Source organism: Musa acuminata, chromosome BXJ1-4 (assembly GCF_036884655.1).
Source record: "Musa acuminata AAA Group cultivar baxijiao chromosome BXJ1-4, Cavendish_Baxijiao_AAA, whole genome shotgun sequence".
Lineage (NCBI taxonomy): Eukaryota > Viridiplantae > Streptophyta > Magnoliopsida > Zingiberales > Musaceae > Musa > Musa acuminata.
The window spans coordinates 37111488-37126728 of record NC_088330.1 but is presented as its reverse complement, the minus strand read 5'-3'; the positions used below and the strand labels follow the sequence as shown (position 1 = coordinate 37126728).

The 15241-nt window shown below is 36.8% G+C and overlaps 2 protein-coding genes across 6 annotated transcripts; one reads left to right on the top strand and one right to left on the bottom strand.

Annotated features, from left to right (window-relative positions):
• The first annotated feature begins 1196 nt into the window (after window positions 1–1196).
• Window positions 1197–10962, top strand: LOC135662773 (pyruvate kinase isozyme G, chloroplastic-like). 4 transcript variants are annotated; one of them, XM_065176702.1, is made up of 15 exons: window positions 1197–1480; window positions 1953–2231; window positions 3514–3679; window positions 4264–4398; window positions 4511–4621; window positions 4717–4805; window positions 5955–6017; window positions 6720–6895; window positions 7212–7311; window positions 7489–7664; window positions 8030–8138; window positions 8229–8321; window positions 8697–8753; window positions 8876–8934; window positions 10826–10962. In XM_065176702.1, exons 1-15 carry the CDS (start codon window positions 1295–1297, stop codon window positions 10863–10865), a joined length of 1839 nt encoding a protein of 612 aa, XP_065032774.1. In that variant the 5' UTR covers window positions 1197–1294; the 3' UTR covers window positions 10866–10962. The 4 variants fall into 4 exon arrangements, with proteins under 4 accessions (XP_065032774.1, XP_065032775.1, XP_065032776.1 ...); XM_065176703.1 differs by lacking the exon at window positions 10826–10962 and adding an exon at window positions 9179–9230; XM_065176704.1 differs by lacking the exon at window positions 10826–10962 and having other exon boundaries at window positions 8876–9107.
• LOC103983055 (aluminum-activated malate transporter 12) lies at window positions 10919–13110 on the bottom strand. Of its 2 annotated transcripts, XM_009400197.3 has the most exons (5): window positions 12646–13110; window positions 12415–12555; window positions 11941–12329; window positions 11701–11844; window positions 10919–11615 (listed from the first exon to the last, which is right to left on the bottom strand). In XM_009400197.3, the coding sequence occupies exons 1-5, from the start codon at window positions 12929–12931 to the stop codon at window positions 10995–10997; spliced, it is 1581 nt and encodes a 526-aa protein (XP_009398472.2). In that variant the 5' UTR covers window positions 12932–13110; the 3' UTR covers window positions 10919–10994. The 2 variants fall into 2 exon arrangements, with proteins under 2 accessions (XP_009398472.2, XP_018681146.2); XM_018825601.2 differs by having other exon boundaries at window positions 11701–12329; window positions 12646–12966.
• Between the last annotated feature and the right edge of the window lie 2131 nt (window positions 13111–15241).

Here is a 15241-nt window from a genome sequence, read left to right as displayed (position 1 = left end):
CTGTACCACCCGGTACGAGCGGTACGTACCAGTCCGATAGGTTGTCGATACACGAAACGCCTGTTACCGGTTCGAGTATACTGTAGCAGCGCATTATAGCACTATAACAGTGCTACAGTACTCGGTATACCTGGGTGTACCGCTCGTATACCGTATCATATCGATACTGAGCCCAGGTTGAAATACCGATACGATACGGTATTACGAACCTTGATATATATAGTTAGTATTGTTGACGTTGATAGCAACAATGATAGTGACAATAAATACAGTAACTGTACATCAAATTATATCTATAAGTATAATATATATATATATATATATGATAATTTTCCTATTAATTATCTACATTTTAAATATTCTAAAAAAATATATATCTTGTTTTGATTTTTTAAAATAAATATTTTTAATTTAAAAATATCTAAAATATCCCTCAAATTTTTTTATTAAAATTTTCAACTAGTATTTTTATTTTAATTATTTATAAGATTTATAATATCATTTATAGTATTTTATTGATGTATTGAAAACACTGCAAATAACATTATATTATGTTCTTGGGTTGTTATTGCTTATAGATCATTAAAATATTATATTTTTAGGTTTAAAGTTAGTTTGGTTGAGGTTAATAACCTATTTAGTTCATTTATAATGTTTTCAAGTAGATAATCAAAATACTTATAAAATAATATAACAGATCAAAACACTATAACTTACACAAAAATTTTAAGAGATAATTTGGATATTTTTAAATTAAAGATAATTTTTGCCATATTCCTCAAAATATCTCTGACAAGCCACAACATAAATTCAACCTTTCTGGTGAATTGGTCCACAGGCTGAATTGATCCGAAAATAATACTCTTAAAAACCAGAATTACAATCGTGAAACATTTTAGGATTATAACAAATAAAGGATGCAATTTGAAAAAAAAAGAAAAAAAAAAGAAAAAGAAGACAAGAAAGAGCCGTGAGAATAACACAAAAAGAAACATGAAGAGCCACTTAGAAAACACTGGTCAGTGGGGTCCAATGCGAGTAGGACTTGACACCATATTTAAACACGTTTGGTCATCTCGACCGTCCATTTGTACTGTTCTCATTTTTTCCGTTGTCGTTCGTTATTTTGTCGCCGTTCATATTTGTTTACCGCTCTGTAGCAACGAAGTAGGGCGCCTCGGCGGTGACACGATATAAATATCTTTGAGCTGCAACCCCACGAAAGAGGTGCCGTCGCGTCGTTGTTCGAAAGGGCAGAAGCGACTCCTCTCCCGTCATCTCCCTTTGGACAATAATGGCAACGATGCCGGAGATCGGCGGCCTGGCCTCATCGCGGTGCGTCGGCCGGACGTTCCGTAAAAATGGAAGGGGACGGCGAGGGGCCAGGCTGAACGCTACCGTCGGGCTCTCCGTGAGATCGATGAGGGCAGCGGAGAGGCGGGACGACCTTACCGAGGAGATCGGCGCTCCTGTCTGCTCGGTGAGTTCTTGACTCCCTATTGTTGATTTCGGTCTGCTTTGGAAGTGTTTGGTTGATTGTGAATGGCATTTGTGGTTTTCATTCGGGAATCGGAGATGCAACAAGCTAGGGTTTGGAAGGTTAGGATGGGGCCTTCGCAGCTATGCCACTCACCGATCCGTGAAGAGGGAGGACTGAGTGGAACAGTTGGATCCTCTAATTTGAAGCTCCATGCTCCAGCTCGATCACTTTTCAGCTGGTTCAAGCTTGCTAGATGTTCTTTTTGTTTGCACAAGTTGTCTTTTTGGATAGCTTATGCATTCGTCTTATAAGGATTCTTTGTATTGACTGCCCTTTGATGGTTACGGACGTAAATAGGTGGTTGTGACCTGTTAACTGATGGTTTGTGCAAGAAGTATTTTTGGAGACATCTAGTTTAAATTAATAGCCTCTATCCTTATTTCTGACGAAATTGGGTCTACAATTTCTCCAGGACAAGCTAAATGCATTGCACGAGTTCCAGTTGAGTGTTCCAATTGGGGAAACAAGGCTACCACCTGATTTTCACAGGAAGACAAAGATAGTATGTACAGTTGGTCCTTCGACGAACACACGTGAAATGATCTGGAAATTAGCAGAGGAGGGAATGAATGTTGCACGGCTTAATATGTCTCATGGTGATCATGAGTCGCACCAGAAGATCATTGATTTGGTTAAGGAATACAATTACCAACACAAAGACAATGTTATTGCTGTAATGCTGGACACCAAGGTACAATGTATAATCACAAACATCTCTTTGAGTATTTGATGTCTTGTTTTAGTAAATGTTTCATTGATATGTTTCTCAAACATACTTTATGTGCTTCATTCCAAATTGTATCAACCATTCATTCTTTCGCTTTCTTGTTTTGTAATATGATCACATTAACAAATATAATCGAGACTATGTTTAAAATACTATGTGTCACGGTGATGATTATAAAATGAAACACTGTTGTTTTGTAAAAGAATTGTATCAACCATTCTCTTCCAAGAATCTCTTCATCAATGCATGCACCGCAGTGATGATTATAAATGAAACAATGTTGCTTTGTGCCTTTGCCATTATCATTTTAAGCAATAGGCTGTCATTAGTATCCACCATTAGGTTAATGCAGTAGGCTGCATCTGGTTTTCAGAAAAGATGAGCTCATGTTCCATTAATCCTTCACCAACCTTAATGAAATTGGTATCATCAATTCAAAAACTGGGCTACGTAACAACTCTCCAATATTATTCATCACTGTCTACCCTGGTACCCTGTTTGTACCATGCATCGTAAATTCAATATTATTGTAGCAACAAGCTTGTGGAAGATGATTTTTTAATTATAATAGAAATTTATCATGTTCATCCTGATAGGGCTAAACAAGTTGTTGCATACGAGGGTCACACTGTATAGACTCCGTGGCTTCTTGAATGATTTGATCTGATGGTGGCTTTACATCATCATCAAGATATTTATTAGCAATCTCATTTAAACTAGGTTGTTGTATCCCAGGATCATGCTTTTGAATGGGGGGATACCATTGACACTTTGTGACAAACTTTCTGTTTTTTTTTTTTTTTTGGTGTAACTATCATCAATCCTATTTGGGAATTCAATCATGTAGGATTCAGATTGGCATAATGACTCCTGTATGAATAGCTCTAAACACCCACAATGCCCTCCGCTTGGGAATGGGCAGGGGTTGACTGCCTCATACTAGCATATATATACATAGCTCATAGGCAACATTGCCATTTGGTTGCTTCACATGGGCACTTCCATATAGATTATGACCATCACTTCTATTGGATTGCCTCAGCAAAAGGTTGGCTGATCTAAGATGGTGTGGAACCACTGTCATGGGCACTACCTTTTTGCTAATATTTGGATAACCAAATTGATGTCTGTGTTTTAAGCCCACATCATGCATGTGACATACTTCAACAATGCATGAACAAAAGTTGCAAGTTTGGGATCCTCAACTTCATTCCCCAACCCTCATGACCATATTTTTCTCGTGCAGGGTCCTGAGGTAAGAAGTGGAGATTTGCCACAACCTATCTTGCTCAAGGAAGGTCAGGAATTCAACTTTACTATCAAAAGAGGAGTTAGCTCTGAAGACACTGTGAGTGTGAATTATGATGACTTTGTGAATGATGTGGAAGTTGGAGATGTTCTCTTGGTTGATGGTGAGAGCAGATTTTTATCAACACTAATTTTCTTCCGTCTCTTATGCTAAATTCAGTAGTAATCTGGAACTTGTCTAAATTGTTCGCATAATGATGAATAAGCCGATTGATTCTATTTATCAAACTTGTCTAACCTGATAAGAATAAACTTAGTGGTAATTTTGTTACGTGGCTAGTGTGAGAAGTAACATGCTGCTATTGAAAGAATGAAAATCTGTCTGTAAAAAAATTGGCGAATTAATTGTTGTCAAGTCATGTTTAGGAGGAAAACCAAGAAAATGATATCAGAGTGATCACTAACATTATCTTTTCTTTTGTGCAATCAACAAAACATTGTGCGTGCAAGGAATGATGTACAGTTAGATCTTTATTTTCTTTACTTTTTAGCTGTGATCCTGATAACTTTTGGATAAAAAATGCAGCACCAGAAGGATTGGTCATAGTCTCATACATCTTCAGGGGTAGCTTCTTTTATCATTGTTCATGATCACACTTCATGCTATACCTGTCTAACATAAATATGAATGTACACAAGCTTCTGATGCAATGTTGCTAACTTTACATGATTCTTGACATTCTGGTAGGAGGGATGATGTCACTAGCTGTAAGGGCCAAGACTCCTGATACAGTCAAGTGCACAGCAATTGATGGTGGAGAACTAAAATCAAGGCGACACTTAAATGTGCGCGGCAAAAGTGCTACTCTTCCATCCATTACAGGTTTTCAATTTTCTTCTTTTTTAAAATATTTAGAAATTTCTTCTTGTTGAATTTCTTTTTACTGGTTATGGTGTCTGATAAATATTTCCTAACAGTACTGGTGTTCATGCAGAAAAGGATTGGGAAGATATTAAGTTTGGTGTGGACAATGAAGTTGATTTCTTTGCAGTTTCATTCGTTAAAGATGCAAAAGTGATACATGAATTAAAAGAATTTCTCAGAAGTAAACCTCGAACACTGCTATACTTATATTGTGTCTGTTCACTAATTCATGGCAATCTTATTTTGTTTCATTTCTTCAACTCTGCTGTCAATAAGGTTGCCATGCAGATATACACATTATCCCTAAAATAGAAAGTGCTGATTCAATTCCAAACCTTCAGGCCATAATTTCTGCTTCAGATGGGGTAAGGCATTGTCTGCTAGGTTCTAAGCTTTACTTATTCAAATGCTAAAATTATCACTTCTAATTTCTTAAACTTTTGCTATTGAGGCCAAGTTGTAGGATGTAATAAAATGTTGGAAGACTATGTATTTGTCATTAACTTTTTAAGAACCAAATAAGGTGGTACTTCTGTCTTCTTTGTGTTTTTGGAAATTTATGGTGCTCATTCCTTTTCTTTACTGAATGAGGCAAGGTCAGTCTTCCGTGCAAAATACAAAAAACAAGCTCAGTCTCTAAAAGTTTCATTGTAATTTCAAATACTCACACAAATACAAATGTTAGGAGAGAATTATCTCTAGTGGCCTGAATGCAATTTGCATCCCTAAATTTATGGCGTAACTTGGAGTTGGATTATGACCAAAAGTATTAAAATACTGATCAGAACCCAATTTCTGAACCTGAAATCCTGACATGAACATGACTATATCCTCATTGCATCAAGGACTAAACATATGGTCAGATTGCCTATTATCCTAGCCAGAGTCGATCTCAGCTCAGTATTGGTTTTCTAATCAGAACACAACATGGATTACAAATTAGTTTCTTAAGCTTAAGGAAGTTTGTGTTTGGTCTGTCTTACCTGACAGCCAGGACTATTTGATTGTCCTCATCTCTAATATAAATTTAGAATTGTGACCTGATTGTAGAACATTACAGACTATCATGATTTTTCTGATGATGAATCAATATCAGAAAAAGCTTGAGTTTGACGAGATCTTGAATATCACATATATTGATATCATCTAAGGTTGTTCATCACTAAATGTCAATGATGTTCTTGATTATTTATTTTATGGTACTTCATTGCCAAAAGCAACCAGATGTTCCACAAAAAGCCACATTATGAGCTGCTTCTAGGTTAAGAAATTATCTTTTTAGTTAAACAAATGCCAATTCGTACAAGTTGGTACTTACACATCTGTCTCTTGCTTTGCATGTTTACATTTATGTGCTATCAAGTATCAACCATTTGCATGAATGTATATTCATGTGCTTCTGCATCTATTTCAAAATCTGTTGCTCAATCATCTGTGTAAAAACTTTTTAATGCAATCTGTGGGTCAGCATTCTGTGCTTGAATGTGCTGCTCAATGACTTGATGAATATGTAGGCAATGGTGGCACGCGGAGACCTTGGTGCTGAACTTCCAATTGAGGATGTTCCTCTATTGCAGGTTTGCATTAACTGCTTACATATACAATGTTGTATTTTTACAACATTGTTTTGTTTTGTTTTGTTTGTTCCTTACATTTTCCTATAAAATCGACCTATTTGGAAATGGACTCCTTTGCAGATTATAAGAATGTTTCTTTAGAAATTGGTTTGATTCAACCATCTCTTTCTTAACTCACCAACATGCAACATGAACCATTATTGTATTCGTCAATGATATATTTAGAACATCAAGAAATTACATAGGATACCAAGAAATCACATAACATCTCTATTATCTAGTTAAATTTATTTATTAAATGCATAAATAATTTTAAATGTATAATCATTTTGGACCCTTAAGACTGTGTCCTCATAACATATTTCAAATTTGGATTGTTTTAACCATATTAAAAAATGTAAGGGCTTGTACAAACACAGATTTATATTTGCACCTGAGTCTCTGCCAAGTCTGAGCAACTTGCTCTACAAGAAATTTTGCCATGTAATTGTCCAAATACAAGATTGCTGATAACGCTAGAATCTAATGGGAAATTTCATGTTCGAACTGGCAAATGATACAAGGCCAGTCTGGTTCAAGGTTTTCTTTTTTCTTTTTTTTTCAGTTCATTAGTGTTATAATCTAGAAATTTATGTTTTCTTTGTCCGAGTACTTCTGCTGTCTCATTGTTCTTTGAAAATTAGGTTTAATTTATCTTAACAGGAAGAGATAATCAGGACATGTAGAAGCATGCAGAAACCAGTCATTGTGGCAACAAACATGTTAGAAAGCATGATAAACCATCCCACTCCAACAAGAGCAGAAGTTTCTGACATAGCAATTGCAGTCAAAGAAGGTGCAGATGCTATCATGCTATCAGGAGAAACTGCTCATGGGAAGTAAGTATTCTTTGTATAATAGGTCTTATTGTTTGTGATTTGTGATGGAATGTACAATATCACTAGGATAGACTGTTCTTTGTTGTCAGAGTACTTATGTAACAAATTGCAATAAAATGCTAGAGCAGCAGTTCATACATTTTTATAAATGTAAAAAAATAAAAGCTTAAAATGAAGGATTTTGCCAAGGGTTTGTATAATGTGATTTTGTAATGTTTGGACATATATGATTCTCTAGCAGTTTATGGTTTGATGACGTAGTCCTGTAAATCTATTTGTTTTAATTTTAATATATTTAGTTGATTTTTGGGCATAGGTACCCATTGAAAGCTGTTAAAGTAATGCACAATGTGGCAATAAGGACTGAATCAACAGTGCTAAGTGACATTCTCCACACAACTGCTGCAGCTATCCAGGTAAGCATGCCTAGGTAAAAGATGAATGGTAAAAATATAATTTTTAATTCTACTTTAAAATGGGAATTTGTCTTAAATTATCATGTTATAACTTTTCTATCAACCAACACTCAAGTTTCCAGAAGATCCACTTAATGGTCACTGGTTGTATTCATTTTTCTCTCCTGTTTTCTGCAGACTGGAGATTGTGGGGATGTTTCTCAAGGGCACATTAGTGCAATGTTTGCATTTCATGCAACCAACATGGCCAAGACTCTTGGCACACCTATTATTGTTTTCACTCAAACTGGTTCAATGCCTATACTTTTAAGCCACTTTCGACCTTCTTCAACTATATTTGCATTTACGAATCAGTAAGTTCTCTTTAAGTTAAAATTGATAAATGTGTGTTTTTTTTAGATTTTATTGATGTCCTCATAATACCTGTGACGAACATGTATAAGAAATCATCTCAGTTACGGGTGCCTATATATGCACTTACGAATCAATAAGCGCTTTTAAAGTTAAAATTCACAAATGTCTTCTTTTAGATGTTATTGATGTCCTCATGATATCTGAAAGGAAAGAACATTCAATAAGTCATTTCTAAGTTAAGGGTGTAGAAAAATGGGATCTAGTAACATCCTTTCCACTGAGAAAGTAAAAAAGAACATCTTTTGATAAAAGATTTTAAGCATTTTCCCTTTTGTAGTAACTTTAGTAAAATTATTTTTGGCAGGGAAAGAGTTAAACAGAGGCTGGCGCTTTACCATGGGGTGTTGCCTATACATATGCAGTTCTATGAGAATGCAGATGAGACATTCTCTAGGGCCATAAAACATTTGATGGTACTGCAAATGTTGCTTCTGATTTTTTTTTTCTTGGTATTTTTCCTGCTTACATGTGTTGCTCATTCTATGTTATATACAATGGTACAGAATCTCAAGTATCTGAAGCAAGGAGAGTCTGTAACTCTAGTTCGGAGTGGTACACGCCCGATCTGGAGATCAGAGTTTACTCATCATATTCAAGTCCGTAAAGTCCAAGACTGATTTGATATCCAAAGAGAATTCTTTTACTTAGTGGCTGTTTCAATTATCACGCTAAATATATTGATAGTTTATCAATACTTTAATGACTAATCGGTTCTGTTACAGCAAGCATGAAATTTTTTTCGCTTGTTTTACATCAGTCTTTTTATGGAAGGCAAAAACCCAAACAAAACCACCCACATTTTCAGACTACAACCAAATAAAATTATTCCGACTATAATTACCACCACGAACACAAGACCCTGCTTTTATGGCTCTTGGGGAGATTGTGTTTCAAGTGTTGTAAACCAAGAGTTTCTTGTGCTACCAGTGTCGTTTCTTTTTGCTTGCATAACTCAAGGTCCTATCCTTCAGGTCTCTCGTACTTGGATGAATAATGGTCGCTCATCGCCTTCCTCACCTTCAAGAACTGTAAGAACGGTTTATTCCAATCAGAATTTGTTTTTTTAATCAGTTTACAGTCTCAGAATGCAGTATTTTGTAAATAGATGCCGAGCGTTTCTAATATGTTTATCTTTTTCTTTACAACCTAGGTTTCTGAATTGATACACAACCATCCAAGTGTGGATGTCAGCCTCAGCCCTTCGATGAGGTCAAATGCTTAAAACTTATTTGAAGTATCTCCTAGATAATGTGACTTCCATCTTTTATTTTTATTTCTTGTCCTCTTCAGATATGCTTAGAACTCATTTTGACTATTTCCTACATGACTTGGGTGCTATTCATGATCAAACTATAACTGAATAAAATCATAATACAACTAAATCTTTCTCTAAGTTGCAATTCTAACCTGACTTTAAGTAGGATTTAACCTCCAAATCTAACGATCATCTCAGGATCTCGGAAGATCTGATGAATTCTTTACTAGCTTAGTCATCACCGTCGATGTGCATAAAAGATACATCGCTGCCAATGATCAGATGCTTCCCGTGCAAACAATTTGACAAAAACTCATCATCGAAATAACTGTGGAGGGCATCAGCGTTGTCACGCTGCTCCATGAGTTGCATTCATCACGCTGAATGATGGAGATGTAGGCCGTGTTATCGTCCCCTCGTTCAAAAGTATTGACCTTTCCTCCGTTCTGCTCTTTCCGTGTCACAACTGCATTCCATGATTACTTACTCTAATCATTTAAATTTTTATGATTTACTTATGACTAAAATAATCTTTATATTTTTAAAAATATAACATATAAACTTCTCTGGTCAAGTCTGAGTTAATAGATGTTAGAATCTGCTTACGTGATATGACTCACAATAAATCATTAATATAATGATACGTATAACTTACGTTTAAAAAAAAGTTTTATTTTAGCCCATGTGGTTTTGGTCATAGATTATTTAAGTCTTTATGATTTACTTATGTCTAAAATAACTGTTATATTTTAAAAAATATAATATATAAGTCCATCTAGTAAAGTCTAAGTTAATAGCCTGCTTAGTAATATGTTGACTCATAGTAAATCATTAATATAATGATACATGTAATTTAATTTTTAAAAAGGGTTAAGGTCCATCTTGACGAGGAAGAGAAAATGACGGAGGTCGTAACGATGTACGAAGGCAAAGAGGCAGAGGTAGGAGAGGCCAAAGGCGGAGATGAGGAGGAGTTGAACCACTACATCCTAAATACGATGGGTGAGAGCACAAAAGAGGACGAACTGAGAGGCGATGGGGATGAAGATGCCCAAGAGGATAAAAAGGGACTAGGAGATCACTATGTGCCTAGCATCAAATTGGTCGACGCATATCCACCTAAGACAGGACCGGAAGCTCTTGAGCTCGTTGTCAACGCCGGAGAGGCTATGTGCATATGACACCTTGCTAAATAGCAACGACTCGATGCTACCACTGGAGGTCACTTTCATGACGACACCTCCTCCTACCATTCATGATGGTCTTAAATATATTTTTTGACTTAAATTACATGTATCATTATATTAATAATTTATTATGAGTCAGCATTCCACATAAGCAAACTTTAACGTTTGTTAACTCATAGAGGTTCATAACTAAAAATATAGAGGTTATTTTAGACATGAATAAACCATAAGGGCTTAAGTGGTTCATAACTAAAATCATAGAGGCTAAAATAAACTTTAATTATTTTTTAAATTTAAATTATACGGATCATTATATTAATGATTTATTGTGAGTCAGTATGTCACGTAAGCAGACTATAACGTCTGTTAACTCAGATTTGACGGGAGAAACTTATATATTACATTTTTAAAAATACATGAGTTATTTTAGGCACGAGTAGTTTATGACTAAGATTACATGGATTAAAATAGACCTTAACCTTATCCATTTATTATAGGGACTTTTTACTCCTTTGTTTTCTTGGAGGTTATTATGTCAAAATTAGCATTACATTTAGATGACTTTGAATCTATTGCTTAAATTAGTCGATAAAATGAAATAAATTGTTAAGCTTTAATCCATTGTTCAAGCTTCAATAGCAATTTTATTGGACGACAGCAACGCCTACCAACGTCATCGAACGAGAACAAACTCTTAACAACGGATGCACTGTTGTTATGAGATGATCATGCACTTGTGTAGACACCGTGATATGGAAGCTGCTGTATTCTCGTTCCCGGACAAGTGCAGTAAAAATACTTAACATGACATGGAAGCCAGTCTCCGTTCACTCTGCTGCTTGGTGTACCACATGGCTCTGGAAATCTTTGCCATTCACGCATGGCTTCTTGTCATCAAATCCCATTTCGATGGCGATTTCATCCGCCTGAGAGAACTCCTTGAAATTTGCTGCCCTGCCGAGTTCTTCCACCTCCTCAATGACAAGCTCCAACCTGGCCACCATCTCCACGAGCAACGAGGCAAACGCTGCAAATGGCAGTGCCTCCGAGAATTCAAGGCTAGTTATTGCTATTCTGCTCAGGGTTGGCCTCAAGACCTTCCTCTCAGTTGACTCTACCCTTTTGCCCCTCCATTCCTGCAGTGATGTGATATCAGACATGGCCGAAGGCAGAGCTACACCGGCAGATGTGTTTTTTTGGGGTCTCCAATCCTCCGCGCGCTCATTTGCGGCGGGACGGGCTTTCTTGGAGCCAAGGAAGAGACGCGGTTGGGACCTGATGGCGGAATTCAGGTCTTGCAGCGCCTCGTGAAGGTGGTCGGAGAGCACATTGGGAGAGCAGTGACGGCGGTTTCTTATGCTCCGCGCGAGCTCATCGAACACCTTGCACACCTCACCAGCGACGCGGCTGCACGGGTCTCGAAAGAGCAATCTTACAGATAGTGGAGTCTACAACAGAGACAACATAGAAAGGAGTAAGATGGGCGGTATGAATGAACGAGGTCCGTGAGACTCAATGATGGCATTCACCCACCTGGATTTCTGATTCCAAACATCCATGAAGTGCTACGGCTGTGTACCCGAAATGTCTCAGAACAGCACCAAGCTTCACGTACTGTTGCCATGGAAAGCTGTAGCAGTGTCTGGAGTGCCTCGGCTCCCAGCTTCCGAAGAGTGCCTGAGAATGCTCATCATCATCATCATCTTCGCATTTGATCCATAAACAAAACCACATCAGCATATAGATCAAAACTTGGAGGAATCCACCACTTACGAGAGACTCATCACTGGATTTGGAGTCCAACACCGCTCTGCATCCCTTGTATATTTGGTCCTTCGATGACTTGCCGTCATCTTGAGTTTGATCCCGGAAGTACTCGGTCACACAAGCTTCAATGGATCTCGCTAACATTTCAAGCTTGTAGACTGTGGAATTGTGCAGGTCTTCACCGGACCACTTGGGTAGAACGAGGAGGCTCATAAAGAGGCAAATGCCGCAGCCGATGGCAATGGTGGTTAGGCGATCGCGAGTCAACCGCAACACGTTCTGCACGCGGTAACTCGACACCGTTATCAGGTTGAAGGTCAGCAGAAAGATCACCACTCCATAATCGTAGTTCCTCTTTATGTAAGGGACAAATCTCAAGTACGTCGCCAAGAATCCTACAAGATGGAACGCAACACATGTTTCTGAAGGATTTGAAGAAGAAGGTTAGTCAGCGGTAGATTGAGCAAACCAGAATTATACCGACTAAAAACACAGATACTCCTATGAAAACGCCGCGACAAGCTCTGCCTGACTTTTCTGCCATGAACTCGATCACAAATGCAAGAGATGCCGCACACAGTGTCCCAATTCCTCTGTTTACTCCCTTGCACAGAGTTGCACCTGTGATGCCACCAAGAGAACACAGGAAGCTGATCATATTAGAAGGGAAGCACTCACTCTGCAACCTACAGATCAAGAGAGATCAATCACCTGCAGTGAATTCGAGCACCACAACCACAGTCATCACGGCCCACATCGCATTCCGTCCGACTCCTTCGAACAGTGGTTCCAAGAGGTACAATAAGGAGACGAGTGTCAATGCGACGCCCACCTTGAGGGCATGGATAAGCCGTCTTGGGTCCTCTCTTCCCACTTCCAGTGCACTCAGCCACAGCTTAACTGGAAGCCTTACCATCTTCTCCATCGAATCCTTTGTGAGTAGCTTGCACTTGGTGTTCTTGCCTTTGCTGTCATCTGCAGTTCCAGTCAGTGCCATGTCTACGCGAGGACGATGGAGATACTCGAGAGCTGAGATTTATAGAGAGACAACCAGAAGAGCATCGTATGCTGGTGGTGACTCCACGAAAAGAGGTAAAAAACTGCATGCTTTCTTTCCGTCACAATCTCACGTGTAGGGGAAAACTCAACTGTGCCGTTCACATGTATCCTGTCTAACATAAAGCTTAGCATAAATAAGGCCACAACTCGATGCATAACTAAGAGTAGCTCAACTGATTGGATGATAGTGGAATCAATAATTGTTTTGTCTCCATTCAAATGTCTTAATTGATATGATCTATTGGTTTATAAAATTAACAGTAGACTCGATTAGAGATAAATATTTTCTTTAATGCATGATCCAAAGATGAGTTAGATGATTTAGATAAATATTTTCTTTCGTGTATGGGATCATTTGGTATCACAACGGATCATGAGATTGAAATCAATACTTGTGTAATGCTCTTCTTCTTAATTGACTTGCACCATAAACTTATATTTGATTCATGCATAGCTTGCACATGAAAAGGATTGGCAGAGCCTATGATATATTTATTGCATCCATCTTTCTGCCTTTGACTTTGGCAAGTGATGAGCACATAAGAGTCTCACAGGCGCAAGGAGAAGTGGCTGTAGGCCTCTCTCATTAGGATGGCAAACTTCTCGTGATGATGCAGCGTCTTTTATGGAGATGCTTGTGGAGTCCGGGAATGCAGGTTGGCCAATTTGGATCTGTGTACAATGAGTGGCACTAAGTGATATGGATCTTGAAACCTATTTAGTATAACATATGTGCAAGTCATTCTTCACAATGTCTCTTCTCCTTTAATCATTTTATATGGTGTCTTCAGTTTCCTGCGATAGCAGCATTCCCACTTGGTCTAGACTTTACCCTTAATTAGATCACCTGTCCCTGAACCTGATTTGATCTACTTTTTGGTGGCATCACCATGCAATCTTGTCTGTTGCTTGGCCACATAGTTCTATGAACCATCCAAAACTTCTACTCTTTTATCTCCACCACCAGTCGTCCAACCACCCATCTTAAATCATACTCCACCGACTTCTGTTTGAAGTCTTACTCATTTAATGCGTGCACAACTCATCTTGCGTCTTTTTCTTTCACCTAAAATTTGCTCGGCAAGATTCCTTTTAGTTAAATTTTGATGCTATTCAACTGAATCCGCTTTCTACTCCAATTGAAATTATACGAAACACATTTGATATGAGATTTATATTTAAATCCATATCGGATAGTTCCCAGTCAATAGCGAGGGTGAGATTCAATCATTATTATAATATCTCCTTAGAAATCATAATGATCGAATTTTAGTTGATTGATACCCAAATGACATTAACTTATAACATGTTTATCCTTCAAATTATGCTAAATTTTACTTGTTTTTTCTAAAGGTATTATTATTGTTACATATTCTGTGAATATGTAGAAGACCTTTTGCCAAATTTATTAGCTCTATAAATGTTAGAAAGTTTTCGTACTCGTGAATTTATTGGGTGATTTGTATCCATGTCTACTTGGATGACTTGAAATGTAAGCGAATTGGGTTGGTAGCAAAAGTGCCATCTTGCTGTTGTTGGTGCATCCTCCAAATGCAACAACAAAGTCACACCGACATTGATATATATATATATATATATATATATATATATATATATATATATATATATATATATATATATATATATATATATATATATATATATATATATAGTATGTATATCGTAACGCACATATATAACATTCTAAAGGCTTATTATTAATTGAAACTATATTCTCTATTAGTATCTGTTAAATGTTGGTAACGATGAAAACATATATATGAATATTTTTACGTATTTTATTTAAAAAAATAAAATTGCTTTATTCTACCATTGCAGAAATAACAAGAGGATTAAAATTTATATAAAAATTAACTAGTAAATCAAATCCCCACATCAACAACCAATAGTTTCGATTTTAAACTGGTTAAGTAGAATAAAAAGTAAAAAATATAACAAAAAAAAATTGTTGGTTTTAAATCGAAGAAACTTGGGTTTGAATCGTGATAATGTTATTTATTTGATTATGATTTTTATGTTACTATACTCATTATAGTTATATATTTATTTTTAAAATTTAAAAATAAAATTATAGATATTTTTTTAATATTTTAAAATTATTTTTAATAAAAAGAAAAAAAATTAACCGTTCAAACCGGAACCGATGATTTTGGTTCGATTCGTGGTTTCAGAAAATGTAAATTGACTATATGAAAATGGAATCAGACGGTTCCGAAACCCCGATCAC